We start from the raw sequence: 17,033 nt of genomic DNA on the forward strand, positions 1-17,033 counted from the left end.
GACCAGTGGCAGGCACTGGCAGACTGGAATCCCAGGAGAGAATTTGGGGTGTCTATTCTGCTGCTTCCTGCCTGCATCCTTCAGCTCAGCTCTGTCCTCGTTCTGCCCCTTCAGGCTCAGGGCAATGACAGTGTCCTACTCTTTTTTGTCCCTGGTCCCCACTTTGTTCCCTCATCCCTGCCCACATCTCTGGAAAGAATCCTTTTATTTAAAAGTCGTTTCAAAAATCCCACCTAAATGTACTGTCTGTTTTCTGCAAGTACCAAGTGATACACAGACACACACCAACATGTTCTGAGTGGTTGTTTCCCTGTATTTCTCTGCACTGTATTAGTGGTTTACACTGCCTGCCAATGAGTACCTTTGTAGACAGAAAGCCCTATGTTACATCTGCCATACTCTTCATCGACCATACATATAGACTGTATTTTATGAAGACGTCTATTTTATATAAATATGTAGCATATATGATTACTCTATACGCTGCATTATACACATAAATTACAAATGCCATTTACAAATAGAAAAGGAATCAAAGGGCAGTGAAGGCGTTAGAGTGGGGTATGAGTTAGGGCACGTGTGTGGTCTAAGGATGCGTTCTCCAGTGAAGGTGGGAGATACTGGATCTGCTGCACAGTAACATAGAGAAACCATGTAGGGAGCAGGTAAATGCGGCCAATTTCTTTAAAATTGACAGAAAGGACACGTTTTTGTTGACAACATCTGACTGGAAAGGGCTGGAAAACTTGAAGCCAACCAACTGATTTGTTTTAAATACAATTAATACTGTCATGCCAGGATCACCAGACATTACTGAGCTATTCAGAAAGGTTTAACCTGCCCCTTTGCCTTGATGTTGGATTCGTCTAACATGTTTGAATCTGAAGAAAGCCCCAGCCACAGGAAACAGCAGAGGTACTGGTTCTTTGTCCCGCAGACCTGTGCACATATTATGAGCATTTCGTGAGAAGTGAGTCTGGAGTAGAGCAGGGTGAGGGAGAGCCAGGCAGGGCGGGCCCGGAAGCCCAGCGTGGTTCTGCCCGTGGGGCCCACAGAACACTTACGGGAGTTCTTAGGCAGCCCGGGTCCGATGCTGACCTGCAGTACTTTGTTACTGGGCTTGAGGATGGCCAGGTCCCCGAAGCCTTGGTGGAACTGCACCTGCCGAGAGCCCCCTGCGCTCCAGGGACCCCAGTTCTCCTTTTTCAACTTGAGTTCAAGCCTGTGACAAGCATATTTGTTGGAATTAACAAGTTGGAATGAAGCTGTGAGAAGAGGGGCTCACAGAATCCAGGATGGAATGCTGCTGCTGGGCAAATGTGCTATAAAAACATGGCAAGACCAGATAAACGAAACCAGCACAGGGCCGTGAGGATGGGGCTGACAGCATGGGTTTGGCAAGGTGGCAGGCTGGGGCCCAACACCGTGAGAAACCAGTTGATGAGGGAGGTACCCCATTACAGGTGCCCATGTCACTCTGCAGGTGCAGTCAGGTGGGACTGCCTGGGGGACGGAAGGAAGGGGACAATTTCCAGGCCACATCTGCTGTGATGTGTCCTGTTGTCTCTCTCAGATTCCCCGGGTCAGTATTTGTGGAAGACAGAGATGCCAGACACATTAGCCTATGCCTCCTTAACTAAATTCTATTCCTCCAACATCACCCTTTCCCAGGTAGAGAAGAGACAACACTTAATCTAAATAGAAGGGAGGTTTACTCACAACTCCAAGGCCAGTGTTTATTTTTTCACATTGCCTAGATGCCTACTTAATGTAGCTCCATATGCTGCTGTTCTAACATACTTTCTCATGTTATCAGAAAAATCATAATTTTAAGTAGCTGCCTATTATTCTATCGAGTGGCTTGGCTCTTCATATTTTTCCTTTTTTTTTTTTTTTTGAGTTATTCCTTTATCATAAATTCCCAGACAAAAATAATTGCCTCAGTACTGATGGCCAAACTGTTCTTTGAAAAACTGGAATGAATGCATAGAGCTACCAGTATCTATTTCACTGCAACCACAGCAGCATTAACCATGGAAAGTTTCCCTCACCGTGGAATTAAGGCTTTCCTTTGGTCTCATTCTTGTGAGCCAGAAGAGATGGAGGATATCTCCATGTGACAGACAGATTTAAGCAGAAAAAAAGGAACTCTTACTCGGCAAATATGAAATTAGAAGCTCAACAGTATACGAGTAGGTAGTCCAGGAGACCATGCTGCCAAAGTAAAGGAAGGTGAGTGGAGACAGGAGATATTGGCCATCTGCAGCCCCCAAGTCCTCGAATGCCCCACCGATAGGTTTGATTATGCATTGATTTGGGGAACTTAAGCTCCCACTGTAATCACTTTCTTCAGCTTCTAGCCTTACTTCTACTTCGGTCTGCTAAATAAAACACTCTTTTATTGCTGATATACAAAAATCTGCCTTTCCTGGCCTGACTTTGGTGACCTTTGTCCAAATGACAAAATATACAATTTGAAGTCATTACTTCACAGAAATGCAAAAGTGACCTTTTCAAAGCCTGTGACAACCAACCAGGCTGTCTTCTGCAGCCCTGAGACGCCGTGGAAGAAGCTGAGTCACCCAGGGCTGGGCTTTGCTGAAGTCAAGCGAGCCGATCAGACCCCACACCCCCACCCTGCCGGCCTCTCCTCCTCTCAGCCTGGAGCCCAGCGATGAGATCAAGACCCGCCCTCTGGTTCTACTCCGAAGTTTGGGCCCTAATCCCAACTTACGTATTGCTAAATTTCAGAGGTAGTTGCTTCTGGGTTTTTTCCTCATAACGCTTTGCTAAGAGGCTCAAGAATTCAGTTTTGAAGACGGATTCAAGCAAACTGTCATACTCTTGCTCATGAAGAATAAAAATGTCATCTTGCATAGTACTGCAACGAGATTAGAAAGACAATAAAAGTTGCACTTTTGTTTATTCCATTTTTTCCCACTTATTTTTCTTTTAATCCTGTAAGTCAGTACGAGGCTTCTACAGTCTTTCTAGAATGTGGCTAAACATGAATGATTCCATGAGTTCCACGTTAGTAGAATTGATGAGACGGTTGTAGCAGTCATAATAAATCCTAACCTGAAGAATTTTAAGCTGTTATCAAAAGGGAAGCCGACGTCTTGGGCTTCATATGCAGTCATTATTAGGAGCTCTTGGGTATGTGGTGCTCTGCTTTATAACGCATGCTTAGTGCTGCTGAATGTACAAACACCCCGCAGTACAGAGATATACCAGACCAAACTCGCTTAGTGTACGAACAGCAAGCAAGCACATCATCACATCCCAGCTAATGAATTTCTTGGGGCATGGAAAGAACATACCTTCGCGAGAACTGCATGTTTGGTCAGGGCTAGGGCTGTGGAGAAACCCATGTCTGGAGGGGTGAATGGAAGGAAGAGGCTGAGGCAAATCCAGTCCTGGGGAAAATGCTTAGGGTCGGTTGGGGGAGGAGGTGGTGGTGATTAGACACACTTCTATCTCCAGGCCCAGCTAGACTTTGTGGAAACTATAACACACATATAATTGAGAATCTTTATTCCCCAGCTGTTAGGTATAGAGCTCAGTTGAAGGACGCTATCACCCCAAAGGCTTCACAATATACAAGTTTACAATTACCTCCAAGCACCACTGTCAAATATATAAGACAACCCTCTAAAGAATGACATTTCATAAGAGATAAGTGTTTTCCCAGGTATTAAAACCGAAGTAAGTGAATCCTGCTTTGATGAGTTGACCACAGTTATATTTTAATCCCACCAAGTACAGGAAATACCAACGACATGGTTCTTTTAGTAACCAGAGCTGAGCTGTGTCACGCAGGAGCTGTGCCCTGCTCTCGGGGCCCCTGGTACTGCTGCACCAGTAGAATTACTGTGATCTGACAAAGCCAGGTAGTGAGGCCAGATAGTCTCTGAGATGGGCATTCTTCTTCCTATAGATTTGGATCCATCTAAGCTGCATTTCCTGAGGTCTCTCCGTTCAGTCCCATGAATATGACAAGGTTGGGATGGGCAGTCCGCGTGTGGGGCCAGAGGTTTTCCCTGGGCAGAGAGAGCCTTGGTGAACACTCCCAGGCTTGTCAGGAACCTTCTGTCTCTGGGCTACTCAGGGAGCTAAGGACCTGAACCTGACTGAGCCAGCAGCTGTAGCCACAGCCTCTCTCCCTGAAACCTCAGCCCCTCAGTCTTCCTATAGGAAAGGAGCTTGGTAATCCACAAGAGAAAAAAGGCCTAAGGTAGGACCACAACACAGCTGGAATTTAAAGGCACAGAATAGCAGCATAAACAAACCACAGGGGAGGAATGAAATAAACTAGCAGCAAAATACCATCACCAGGGGAAAGGAACTGGCCCCTCACAGCATGTTTGTTGAAGATGAGTATGCTCAACAGTTCTTGGATGTGATGTCAGGATACTTTACAGTCATTTTTGGACACATAATGGCCAGTTGGATGGAGCACATGGTTATTACTATTATCTCAAGAGTTTCTTTTCAAACATCCCTACATCACAACCATGCTTCCTACACACGCTTGTGTGATAGTGGGGATATAGGTTTTTCTGTTGTGATGAAGACCCTGACAATCGGTGGTTTAAACAACATAATGTTTTTATCTGTCACTCAACAGCATGTGCAAAAGCAACATTAATGGCCGCCATGATAGTTTTACAGTGACCAGCAGCCAGGCATCCACTCCTACTCCTTCCCTTTACAGATATGACCAGGAAGTTGTGCAAGTCACTTCCGCTCATACCTCACTGGTCAGCACTATGTCACACAGTGACACCTAGTTGCAAGGAAGCCTGGGAAATGTAGTCTTTGGGTAGGCTGCCACCCATTAACATGTGAAGGAGAGAATGGGTATTGCAGGACAGCTCACAATCCCCACTATACCTCCTTGTTCACCAACCTTTCCAGACTAGGAATTGGAATCTGTTCTTAAAGTTTGAGAGTAATATACTTCAGAGGGTTGAGACTACAAAGCTATTAGCATTTTCTAATTTCTAGGAAAATTCTGGAATTGTTTTATTCATGTTAGTTACAGCAATTCAAAACTCCAAAGGCACTTACATAAAAGCTGCTCAAAACAGCTCTCCCAAGTCATTTGGAATTAATAAAATTAAGTCCAAGCATCCTAGCCCAGGAATAAGAAGACTGCTGCATTAGAAAGGGAATGAATGCAATGGGGAAAGAGTAAAACAGGAAGCACCATTTTCAGGTGTGTGGGGTGAGGAATGACATTCTTATATGGATGGCTTGACATAAAGCACTCTTTGACGTGTCTGGACGTGTCTGTTTGCCTGGCTGTACTTTGGGTGGAACAGTGATTATTCAGCAGGGCTAAATGAGCCCAACGCAAGTAACCTTGAGAAGTATCATGTGCTTAGATTTATTACAAGTTTCATTACCATAAAGAAAAAAAGCAAGCAGGCCAGAACTTCAAGGTCAATTATCAGCATGAGTCTGCAAACGAGGAGAGATTATTTGGACACTTTGACTTCAACCATCAAATTCAAAAGCCCCTCCCTTCCATGATCCAGGCATGAGAGTCAGGGAAAGCATCTCCATCCAGGCCAGAGTTTCAGCTCACTCCCCTCTCAGCCCAGGCTCCTCGATCTGGAAACAAAGCTTCTACATTTATTTATTCTAAGAAATCAGACTTATCGTTGGACCTTGCCCCCGTCTTTTTCCTATGCACAAGCTGCAATTCCTTACAGATGTTAACACTGTGTGTTGAAAGATCCCTTACTAGTCTAGTCCCTGCTTTGGCTTTCTACTTGTTTTTTATCCCCTCATCTTTGTGGTTTATTGTGGTATTGCTGACATCACCAGAAAATCTTGTTTTACTCATTTAACCCGTATCTTCTTCACAAAAATGTTAGTTACAAAACAGTGAGTAAGGTCTTAAAGGAGTTGTTGTTGTTGTTTTTTAAAGCTGAGAGGGCAATTTCCTAGGACAGCCCTGCCTTTATGTAAGCCTTTATGAAAAGTTTTCCTGATTATGAAATACATGCTCCTTTTAGTGGACTGGAAAGTATAGAAGTAAATAAAACAGAAAATAAACCTTATTTTGAATTCCACCTCTCAGAGAAACCGGTGGCACCAGTTTGGGCTCATACTTAATTTCTCTTAAGTACAGATACAGGTTGTATCAGACCTCCCAGGAGGGACATCACCTGACCCCCAGGTGCAAAGGCTCACTTTAATCTTTGGTATCCCAGGAGCACCCTGGGTAACCTGTGTGGTACATATTGACTCGGGTGTCTACTCCCCATTCCAGAATGGGAAGAAGATCCTGGAGGCAGTGACTATGTCTCATTCACCTTTGAATCCCAAGGCTGAACATAAGGTAGGTGGTCAGTTCAAAAATGGTGACAGTTTCCAGGTTCCCAAAGCTCTAAGGCCACAGCAAGCCACAATTTTAGTAACGCTTCAGGTCGGCTAAGCAGGTGTGAGGCGGGCTGTTGTTACCGCCAGAGGCTTAGGCAATTAGGCAATGAAATACTCTAGGCAAGAAGGTCGTGACCAGGGGAGCAGGGGCCTCTGTCTAAAGCTCCCTCTTACAGGTTGCTTTACCCACTACACACAAGGATTGGAAGAATGTACTGACCCAGACAGGCAGCCACGTAGCCCTTGGTCTGAGGCCTCTGGTGGTCAGCTATTGGAATGAGAAGGACTATTAGAAGCTTCATTGGAGAAAACCCCAAATAGGAGATTTTTACAGTACCAATCTCATCGCCTAACAACTGGGAAAGCAAAGAACATAGGCTATTACACCTTGTGGCCACCCTCCCAGCAAACTGAGATTTTCAAATAAGAGCGAGGGCAGGTCAGTACTTGGACACAAAGCAGCTTTGGAAGGGTCCTTCAAAAACTGATGCTTGGTCTTCTGTCAGCAGATACCCCAGGCCTCGGAAATACGATGTCTCAACTATATATCGATGCGTCATCTCCTGATACTCTCACGGAGTCTCCAAAGAAGGCAGAAACGCAGGCCTCAGTATTTCTGTCTAACTTTTGTTTAGATGAGGAATTATCCTGCTCAAATCATCCTGGAGTCCCTTTCAACAACTGCAGTCTTCATTTCTCTCTCTCAGCTATTGGGCCTATTCTGTTTTTTTATTCTTCTCTAAGTTAAATTTCTTTTAATTTCAATTATAATTCAACTAGATAAATTTCAGTATGCTTAGAAAGGTAAAGACTTCTAAAAATATGATGTCTACTGGAAGATTAGAAAAAACGTTTAATTATGGAAAATTTCAAACATATAAAAAAATAGGCAGGCAGGATGAACATCCACATATTAGATTTCAACAACTATCAATCACTATCATATTTATCTACATTCCCACTTCCACACACAAACTAGGTTATTTTAGAGCAAAGCATAAATAGTATTTTATTTTATCCTTAAATATTTCAGTGCGTATCTCTAAAAGATAAAAGTAACCATAATACCATTATCACACCTAAAGTAATGAAGAGTACATCCTTCCTATCAAGTATTTAGTCATGTTCACATTTCCCAAATTGTCTCATAATTGTTTGGGTATGTTTGGTTTGTTTCAACAGGGAGCTGTGAGCCCGTTTTGCTTTGACGGTAGTTATAAGAGTAAGAGATGGGCTGAAAGATCAAACTTGTGGGACACTGACAGTCTTAAGTAGAAGAAGCCATTAGGTGGTCATTCCAGCCAATAGTCAAGAAGCAAGCCTCATAAAGACTTCAATACACACATAACATGTTATAACTTTTCCCTGAAGATCAGGTCAACTGTAAAAATCTCTCTCTATACCACTGTTGCAATATTTAGATCTTTCTCTCTCTCTTCCTCTCTCTCTCTCTCTCTCTCTCTCTCTCTCTCTCTCTCTCTCTCTCTCTCTCTCTCTGGTGATCTGGTGATCTGGTACCACAAACAATCTCTACTCTGGGTTTGACTCTATACACACCATCACCCATCTGGTTGTATTCCTCACTTGGCTTAGATTACTGGCTTAACTCAACAGATGAAGGAAATGAGGGAACAATACTAATCTTGGTAAGAGTGAGGTTCAGTGACTGCAACATGCAGAGATCACAAGTTAAAATGACTCAGGCTTTTTTTTTTTTTTCCCCTGGGGAAAAAAAAAAGAGCCAGAACAACTTTCAGGCTCAGTACCTCATTGGTTGCATCCTCTAATAAGGAAAGGCCACTAGGAAGCAAATGTCCAGACTATGAACACTGAAGCAGAAGCATCAAAAGAAGGTGATTTTATCATGAGACATTGTATCCTCAGAGGCTGTGAGACACCCAAACCCACACCCCAAAAAACAAGGAAAAAGTTGGAGTGTGAATATCCCACACCTGATAAGCCTCAAGGACTTGATCAACAAGATATTAAGTGCCAAAGCGTGTGATACATAAATGTAGATACGATTATTTATACGACAATTTATCAAGTACTCCTTGAGTGGTGTGAAGGTTGAAGACAGACTTGGGCAACAATAATAGGAAGAATAATAATCACTCTCAAGAGTAATGAACACATGGACTCAGAGCTGGGATTCCTGGCTTTGAGCCACAGCTGCTATTAAGCATACACAGCCCATTTCAGCTAACCTAGCTTAGCCCAGGTATGGCTGGTCTCCGTGCCAGAAGAAGAGACGCTTCCAGTTGGGGTCCTTAGAACACCAAGGGCAGTCACAATGTCCAGCTAGCCAGGAAGAGTGAGGCCAGCAGGCTGCCCAGCTCAAGTTGTGACCCAGCCAGTGAGCCGAATGCTCAGGAAGACCTTCTGAAAACCAGACGGCGTCTGGAGCTTTTCCTTGAAATTCATGGCTCTGAGACCTACCTGAGGTGGGGCTGCCAAAAGGCTGCTGAGGGACTCATCTGCTTAGAAGTTTTACCACATCCTGAGTTGAAATGTTTTAAACACTTAACCTCACTGCACCACCTGGCCCTTTATCAGGAAAATTGGGAACAGACCGATTCATAAACCACAGTGACACAGGCAAGTGGATATAAGTTGAAATCTGCTTTGGATTATCACACTGGAGCCAGAATTTCCAGTCTGGTAGGTCAAACGCCTGAGCACACAAAACCCCTGCTCTTTCCTAGGGGCAGTGGTTTTGTTTTCTGTGTGGAATAAGAGTTTAGAGGTGTCCCAGTTCCAGGAAGACATGTTCACAAGCAACCAGAACATCACTGGAATGCAACAGCAGCCCGAAGGTTGCCTTGGCAGAGGCAGCGGTAACTTCAGAAGGACCCAGGGATGCAACTCCAGGAGGAAGCTACTGGGCTGAAAGAGGCCTCTCTTCCTCTTTTCTTAGCCTTCCTGGGAGGATTTCCTCTCATCAGAGGAAACTTAGTCTGGGAGGTTTTAGCATGGGAGGATTTAGGGAAGTCTCCCCCACACACAGAAGCCTCTTTGCCAAAAGAAAGCCAGAGTGCTGACAGGAAGAGCCAGGGCCCGTGCCTGTGAACTTGGAATTGAAGGAAGTATTTGGCGATGACTCCAGGGCTACAGATTATGGAGACAAATATGTACTCCCGCCTTGTATAAACAGACAGAAAAACCTTTAGGAGAACAAAGAAACTTCTAGAACAATCAGAAGTCACAATGAACTAAAAAGCAATATTGATGACCTAATGGCCATCTCTGCTTGGGCCTTTGCTGGTGAAATGGGTTAGATCTGCCACATGGCTGAGGTGGGCCTGTCCCTCCTTCATGGCTCCACTGCAGTAAGAGCAATTACACTCTGTTTTATATACTAGGTTTATTTCTCAAATTTTATGGGAATAAAGGATCCGAGTGTCTCTTGATTAGAGGAGCTAACCAGAAGGCAACGTTTTCTTGGTATTTCATTCCTGGCATATCAGAATCCTTGAGACCTATGAAGGTCAGGTCTTCTTAGGGAAGAAGAGGAAATTCAGTTCTCTTCATCATGACTTTGACAATTGGGGAGCTTGACCAGGTCTTTCTCCAGGCTGCGTTTGGATAGCAGATGGCAACACTGCGGGGAGATGGGGCACACCCGCTCCCACCCCTTGCCACTCACCTGAGGGACACAGACAAGATCCTCTCTATCTCGATTCTCCGCTTGAGCACTTCCTTCACAAGGCCTTTGTCGGGGCCCTGTTTGACCTTTTCTCGTCCAATCAAGTACAAGCATTTTGGAGTAAGAAGCAAGTCTCGCTTTACACCCTGGAAGGAGAGGTATTTTACGAAGGTGGTTAGACATGTCAAAGTGACATCCACACAACAGGCATCTGTTAACAGATAAAGGGAAGCTGTCTTGGGTAGCAAATTTTTCACTACCTTCGGATGGCCATTCCATTTAGCATCTAGCCATGTCCCTGGAGAGCAAAAGGCGATACTGTTATTAATTATTAGTCTGACAGATATGAAATTGATGAGATTTGACTCTCTTTGACAAAAATGGCAAACTCATATGGATCCACCTAAGGTACCAGGGCAACAGGTATAAGGGGACAGAACTGGGCAAACCAACACATATGGTGACCCTACCAATTATCTGTTACAGAACATTTCCTCAAACAGGGATCCCTTCTTCAAATGTCTGCATTTATATATCTTTTGAGTCCATGAAATGTTTACTTTTTTAAATTGACAAATTTTCATTTCAATGATAATCCTTAAAAATCAAATATAAACATACTTTGGAACATGTGGGTTACTGGCCACCTTATATCCAAACACCACCGAGAGCCCTAAGGACTCATGTTTACATTCAAATCTGCCACCAGGGCAGCTGGCACCCTATTTGGGTTGTAAGGAATTATTTGGTTTCAGCAAAACAACGTCATGCTTCTTGCTAATACTGTTATTTTACTTCACTTTTTGCCTGACCAAAAACAAACAAAAAAAGCTCTTAGTGGATCCATGAGCAACTGTGGCTTTAGAGTTCACTTTTAGGGCCAAGATTTTATCAGGCAAAAGAAAGTGTCAAAGAGAAAAGAAAAAAAAAAAATTGGCCGTCCTTTCAGTGGCCATGTGACAGCCTTGCTTAGTCATTCACTCAGAGAAGGATAAGAACACTTTGCAATATTGCCTGATATTCTGAATCTTTTGACCCAGTGATTCCATTCCTACCAATTTATCCTAAGAGCATAATCAGACAAGTGCACAAAGATATATGTGAAAAGGATGCTTGCTGCATCCTTTGTAAAAATATAATAATAGTAAAAAAAAAAGAAGCCCACTAAGAGTGGATTAATGAGGAATTCGTTAAAAATATAGTGACGCATCTGTTGAATAAAACACTATGTAGCTAAGCAAATAATTTATATTGATACATCTATTAACACAGCAAGTTCTCTCTGGCACATTTTAAGGGAAAAACAAACAAAACAAAAAACCAAAAAACCCAGGACATAAACCAGCATGTAATATAGATCTGATTTTTGAAAACCTGAAATATAAATATATATTTCTGTATAAAAAAGTTCTAAAAGATACACACAAAATGTTAACACTGATCGTTTCTGGGTGTAGGTGGCTATTTTTCTTTTGGCTTATCTGTATTTTCTAAATTTTTCTATAATGAACATGCTTTGTTTTGGTAATAAGAAAAGCCAACTTATGAGTTCTTTTTAAAGCTAAGGAATGACGACCTCAGAGGCGGGTCGTCAGCGTGTACCTTGAACCTCCTGTCGTACTTGATCACCGTATCTGCAAAATCGATCTTCTCCCTCTTGCCCACAAACTGCTGGAGTTCCGGGTGCTCTTCCATCCCGATGTAATCCCCAATGAAGTTCCTGTTAATGCTGTTTCTCCTTCTCTCCTTCTTGTTCAACAGGAGGTCTGAGGCTGCAATTCCCACAAAGGCAGAGGAGGGAGAAGGATCAATCCCCCAGAAAAAGGAGTACAATACTTACTGTGAAAATATACAGAGAAAACTCTAAAGGAACGCAAGATTTTTAACACACGACATTATATGCAAAGTAAACTCAACGTGTGACTTTCATCGACTCAAAATTTTTCTTGAGATTTGTTAAGTGCATGAAACAAAATGACTAAAATACCTTCTTCCCTCATTTGGACATATTTCTTTCGCGCCACGAATTTCCTCCATGATTTCTGTATCACTCGAGCATACCCATCATACTTTCTCTCTCTCATTTCTTCTAGAAGAAATAGCTGTGAATGTAAAGCAGACAAATGTGAGCCAATTCATAAGACCTGAGCCTCATTTTTATTTTTGGTTATTTCAGGGACACTCAGTTTCAGTCAAGGCCGTACATGGGAAGCAGCTTCTCAGACTCACGAACAAATGTGAAAAAATGATTAGTAGGGAATGTTGGTTATGATTACTATAACTTATTTATCTACATATTTTTCTCTTTTAACAAAAAACATAATGGAAAATAGCTGGATCTGCGTGCATTCAGTTGGATCTTAATAACTGGTGTCCTGCCTTACTCATAATCTCTGTGAGAATCAAATGAGTGATTCAACATTTATCCACTTATTCCCCACCTTGATCCAGAGAGAGTATTAGGTGGCTAGATCAAGAGAGTTGGTAGAGGCTGTTGTTTACTGCTGCATATAGTCTCTTAATAGAATTTTCCAGCTTTTGCTGCTGTGGAAAGAGGGTTGCCCTACTTTCAGTTCCATCAAAGTATAGACTTCCTGCCTCAGAATTCTCCAAGGAATCACTGGGGCAGAAGATAATAACCAGAGTGATTGGAGTGGGACTTAAGATGTGCTCGTTAGGACCCAAATTCACCAAGAGGGGCTGAAACTTGTTTTTACGGCCCATATTAGACACAGGTAGGTCTTGAGACTCAGGCCATTTTAACGATTAATACTGATTGTTGCACCCTACTCAACGCAGCTCTGGAATAATGAAGATGATAGCAATTATCCGTAAGGTACTGACTCAGGGCCTACTACAGGTCAGGAATCATTCTAGACTCTTTATGTGCATTGTTTTCATTCGACCCCTCAACAGCTATGCGAGCCACGTATTTCTATTATTTCCATTTTACAGATGAGAAAATTGGAACGAAGATTGGGTGGGGCTACATAGTGAACCAAAGTCCTTCAGGCGCTGCCAGGTTCCTCTTCACTTTGACATATGGGTCTTTCTCTGTAAATCTGCTTTTGATCAACTTGCAAAATGGTGGGAAGGAAATTTTCTCATTCACCTAGGAAGTGGTTTACCATGACAGTCTAGGGAAAGAAAATAGACCAATAAAAACGTAAAGTAAAGATGATGAACAATCACTGCAAAAATGTTCCAGAAGTAAACAAACAAATTTGATTCGAAGGCAGCTGGACTTGATTTGTTGTCTGTTTTTCTGGGTCTATACTCAGGAGCCACATCTACCCTTCCTGTCACTCAAGTTCCCCTTCCACGGCCCCAGCTGTGCAAAAACAACATCTCAAAAGCAAAATACCATGCGAGGGGCCACTTCATTCTGCTGCCTACAGTGCCATATACAACAGGCATGCAGAACATATTTCTAAAAATAAAACAGAATACATGGTTAACAACGGGACAGAATGTTTAAAATGTGAGCCCTGCGGTCGCCTATTGTAAGAATATTCGCTGGTGCTTCTTATCTTGTGTTGGGCTTCTTGTGTAAGTCTTGATTTCTTCTTCTTTCCCAGAACTATTTTGGGAGTGCCATTGAAAATACACTTGTGACTCAGAAAGGATGAAGAGGCAACCAATTCTCCACTTCCTATAGACTATTTCAAAGATGAGCTGGGTTTTAGGTTCTTTCCAAAAGCCATGTGGTTTGGAAATCAGGGAGGTTGAAAAGAAGAAAGAGAGAAAAAAACAAAAACAAAAACCCCATATCATGGACACATGGAACAAATAAGCAAAACCAAACCCTTTGGTGCCTGATGTCTAATGTGGGTTCTTAGAACAAATGGGTTATTTTGTATATTCAGCACATTGACTATAAAAGTCAAAGCAAAAATTGCAAAGTGGATTATTAAAAAACAGTTTTTGTCAAAGTATTTGCCATGTCAGGGCTAAATGTGAATGGATGAACAATGGGGGAGAGGAGAGAGCAGCGGTGATGGTGTGTGTGTGTAAAAAGATGGAAGAGGAGTCAGGTGACAGTAATAAAGCAATGGGAGGAAGATAAGGAAAAGAAAAACCAAAAATAAATCTTCATTTTGGAACTAAAACCCCAAAGCTCAAATGAATCAGGAAAAAAAAAGTATGCAAAATATTCAGGCTGCTTTAACTACATGCAAAAATTTAGCAAATCAAGAAAGTAAAAGCGGGTATGAAACAACAGAGGAGTTCTGCATTGTACTGATAAATCACTCCATCCCGTTTTAGAAAGAACAGGAACTGTTCTGTGGGTTGCTTAATGGTGTATGACACAACATTTTCATTTTATATTTGGAAATGAAATCGCTGTGAAGCTACAAATAACTCAAAGTGGAAAATGCTACCACAAACTTTTCATAAACGGGTCCTATCGATGTGTGCCATTTATTTACTTAATATAGTCTTTATAGTTCATAAAGCCATTCACTTACAGCCATTATCATTTGTGGGTCTCAGGCTGATCCTCTAGGGCAGGCAGAACAGCAGCTGCAGGCCCCATTCTAGAGGAGAAGAAAACTCACCGCGAGTCCAGGATTTGCCTAAAGTCAAGTGTTTCCGTTATTACCAACACTGCAAGTTCTTAGGTTATTTCCCCTGGATCGGATGACTAATTTTGCCAAGTTCACCATAGGCTCCTGAAATGGAGTCTTGCGATTGTTAGAAGAACCTCAAGAAATAATGATGTCAAACCTGGTAAGTGCTAGCAGTATCTCCAACTTAAAAAGTAATGTCTTCATTCCAAAGTCCCAGAGCTAATTGGGCAGAACTGAGCTGTGTTGGATTTCTGCTCAAACTGAGAACCTTCTATGGACACTGATTTGGCTCACAGTGACCACACACTCATCAGAAAGGATAAAGAAGTTCCTCTAAATTAATCTGTGGATGTGTAAGAAGTTTGTGAATTATAAAATTGTTTGAATTCCTTACTCGCAAATAATCACATTCTGTAAACCCAGGGATTTCTCCTCCTATCTATTCATCTCCTCAAAGGCCTTCCAAGGCTCCCTCATGTCTTCAAGATACAGTCCTGGGGATTCTCATTCCCAAGCGCTGCTCTGCCTTCAAGGAGGAAGCTTGGGCCTCCTTGGTGTCACCCAGGTGAGGACGTAGGTTTACCCAAGCCTCCTTTATGGGACAAAGAATTCCCTTTTAGCTTAAGCACTATTGGACACTATACATAACTATCGGGCACCTCTCATGAGCCGCTTTCTTTATGAGGTTGTAAGCACACAATGGCATACAAAAGACAGGCGTCCCTGACCTCAAGGAGATGACCATCTAGAATGGGAGAGAGACAGTAAGTAAGAAAAGAAACCATTATAAGGTGATATCTTTATAACAAGAGTGCTGAGTGCTCTAAAGGCTACGAGAGAGCAGGGGTTCAGGGAATGGCCTACACTCGGATTGGGAGCAGACGGAAGCCGTCTTTGAGGCATGAACTGAAGGATGAGAAAACGAATCCGGCCAGGTTGTGTGTGGGAGGGGCCGGCGGAGGTGCTACAGGTGGCACTGTGGGAACGAGGGGAGAGGTCAGCCGCATACTCACAGACTCGGGGGCTTTGATGAACACTTTGCTCCTCCCGAGCTGGAACTGGTCAATGTCCATGTTGACAGACTGCAGCAGGTGGAGGACACCTTGTTTCTCGTCTCCTCTCCATGAAGGCCAGGTAGCTTTGGTCAGAATGGCATACCTGTGAGGATAATTGGGGAGAGAAGGATTAGACTCAGACTGGACAGTCCCACAAAGGCGCCTGGTGCTGCTGGGGTCCTGCCGATCCATTCACCTCTGTTCAAAAGCTTAGGGATAGATCTCGACAACTGCAACAGTGCATCGGGTCTGGGATGCCCATTTTGGAGCTGCCTCCTACTCCCTTCCTATCTGACCGTTTCCATGTTAACGCCTGGTGAAAATCTGCTTTTCCTCTCCACCACTGTCTAAAAATAGCATTGCTGAAGATCACCAATGACACTCAGCAGCCAAAATCAAATGGTCTTTTCTCAATACTGATGTCCCCTGATTTCTTCAGAGCACTTAACAGTTAATGCGAAGAGTTTTATAAAGTTCCCTATAAGCTGCTGTTATCATTATGGTGTATCAACTTCCATCTCTGGAATTCTGTCACAAGGGCCTGGTGATCTGGTCCTTGGCTGTTCTCCAATCTCTGCTCTCCCTTTGGCTTTCTATTCCTGGGAGGACGGGCCACTTCCTTATGCATATTCAACTCTTTCCTTCCTCAGAGCCTTTGCCCATGCAGTTCCCTCTACCAGGTATGCTGGTCTCCAAACTCCTCACGTGGCTGCTTCCCCTCAAGGGGACTGCCTTTCAGTGACACTTCCAGAGAGCCCTTTTTAGACCACCTAAGCAAAAAGCGCCCCCCTGCTATTTTCCCTCATAGAAAATAATACTTTTCTGTTAAAGCATGTATCATCATTTGTAATTATATTCATGTTTGTGCTTATTTGGTTAATTTATGCCTCCTCTGTGAAGACCAGAGCTCCATGAGTGGGTGCTATCTCTGTGTGGTTCATCCTGTACACCAGCACCTTACATAATGCCTGGCACACAGACATAATAACTAACATGAATGGTAACACAGACATAATAACTAACATGAATGGTTAACATTATAGGGTGCTCTCTCTGCATCAGGTGATGCTCTTGGTGCTTAAATGTATGACCTCATTTTATTCTTACAGCAACCTGATTAGGTTGGTTATTCCATTTTGCAGAGTAGGAAACAGAGGCAGAGACTTACTCAAGTTTGCTTAACTAGTAAGTGTCAGATCTGGGATTTGAACCCCAATCTGTTTCTTTAATCGTGGTAATGCATATAAACCATGAATTGGCTGATATGTAAATACTTCTTTTTCTTTTGGTACTGGGATTTTCTTTTTTAATTTTGCTAAATTTATTGGGGAGACATAGGTTAATATAATTATATAGGTTTCAAATATACAA

General features: G+C 42.8%; 1 protein-coding gene across 1 annotated transcript in view; it reads right to left on the reverse strand.

The window, feature by feature from the left end:
- Positions 1-17,033, reverse strand: part of MYO1E (myosin IE) — a 190,527-nt gene that overhangs the window by 24,507 nt on the left and 148,987 nt on the right. The window contains exons 19-24 of the mRNA XM_019732308.3: positions 15,621-15,765; positions 12,024-12,138; positions 11,639-11,808; positions 10,037-10,182; positions 2,735-2,881; positions 1,065-1,222 (exon numbers count right to left, since the gene is read on the reverse strand). Of these exons, the coding sequence (XP_019587867.1) occupies positions 1,065-1,222; positions 2,735-2,881; positions 10,037-10,182; positions 11,639-11,808; positions 12,024-12,138; positions 15,621-15,765 (881 nt within the window). The remainder of the gene's footprint in view (positions 1-1,064; positions 1,223-2,734; positions 2,882-10,036; positions 10,183-11,638; positions 11,809-12,023; positions 12,139-15,620; positions 15,766-17,033) is intronic.

Source organism: Rhinolophus sinicus, chromosome 3, assembly GCF_057876585.1.
Source record: "Rhinolophus sinicus isolate RSI-liver-muscle chromosome 3, RSI-T2T, whole genome shotgun sequence".
NCBI lineage: Eukaryota > Metazoa > Chordata > Mammalia > Chiroptera > Rhinolophidae > Rhinolophus > Rhinolophus sinicus.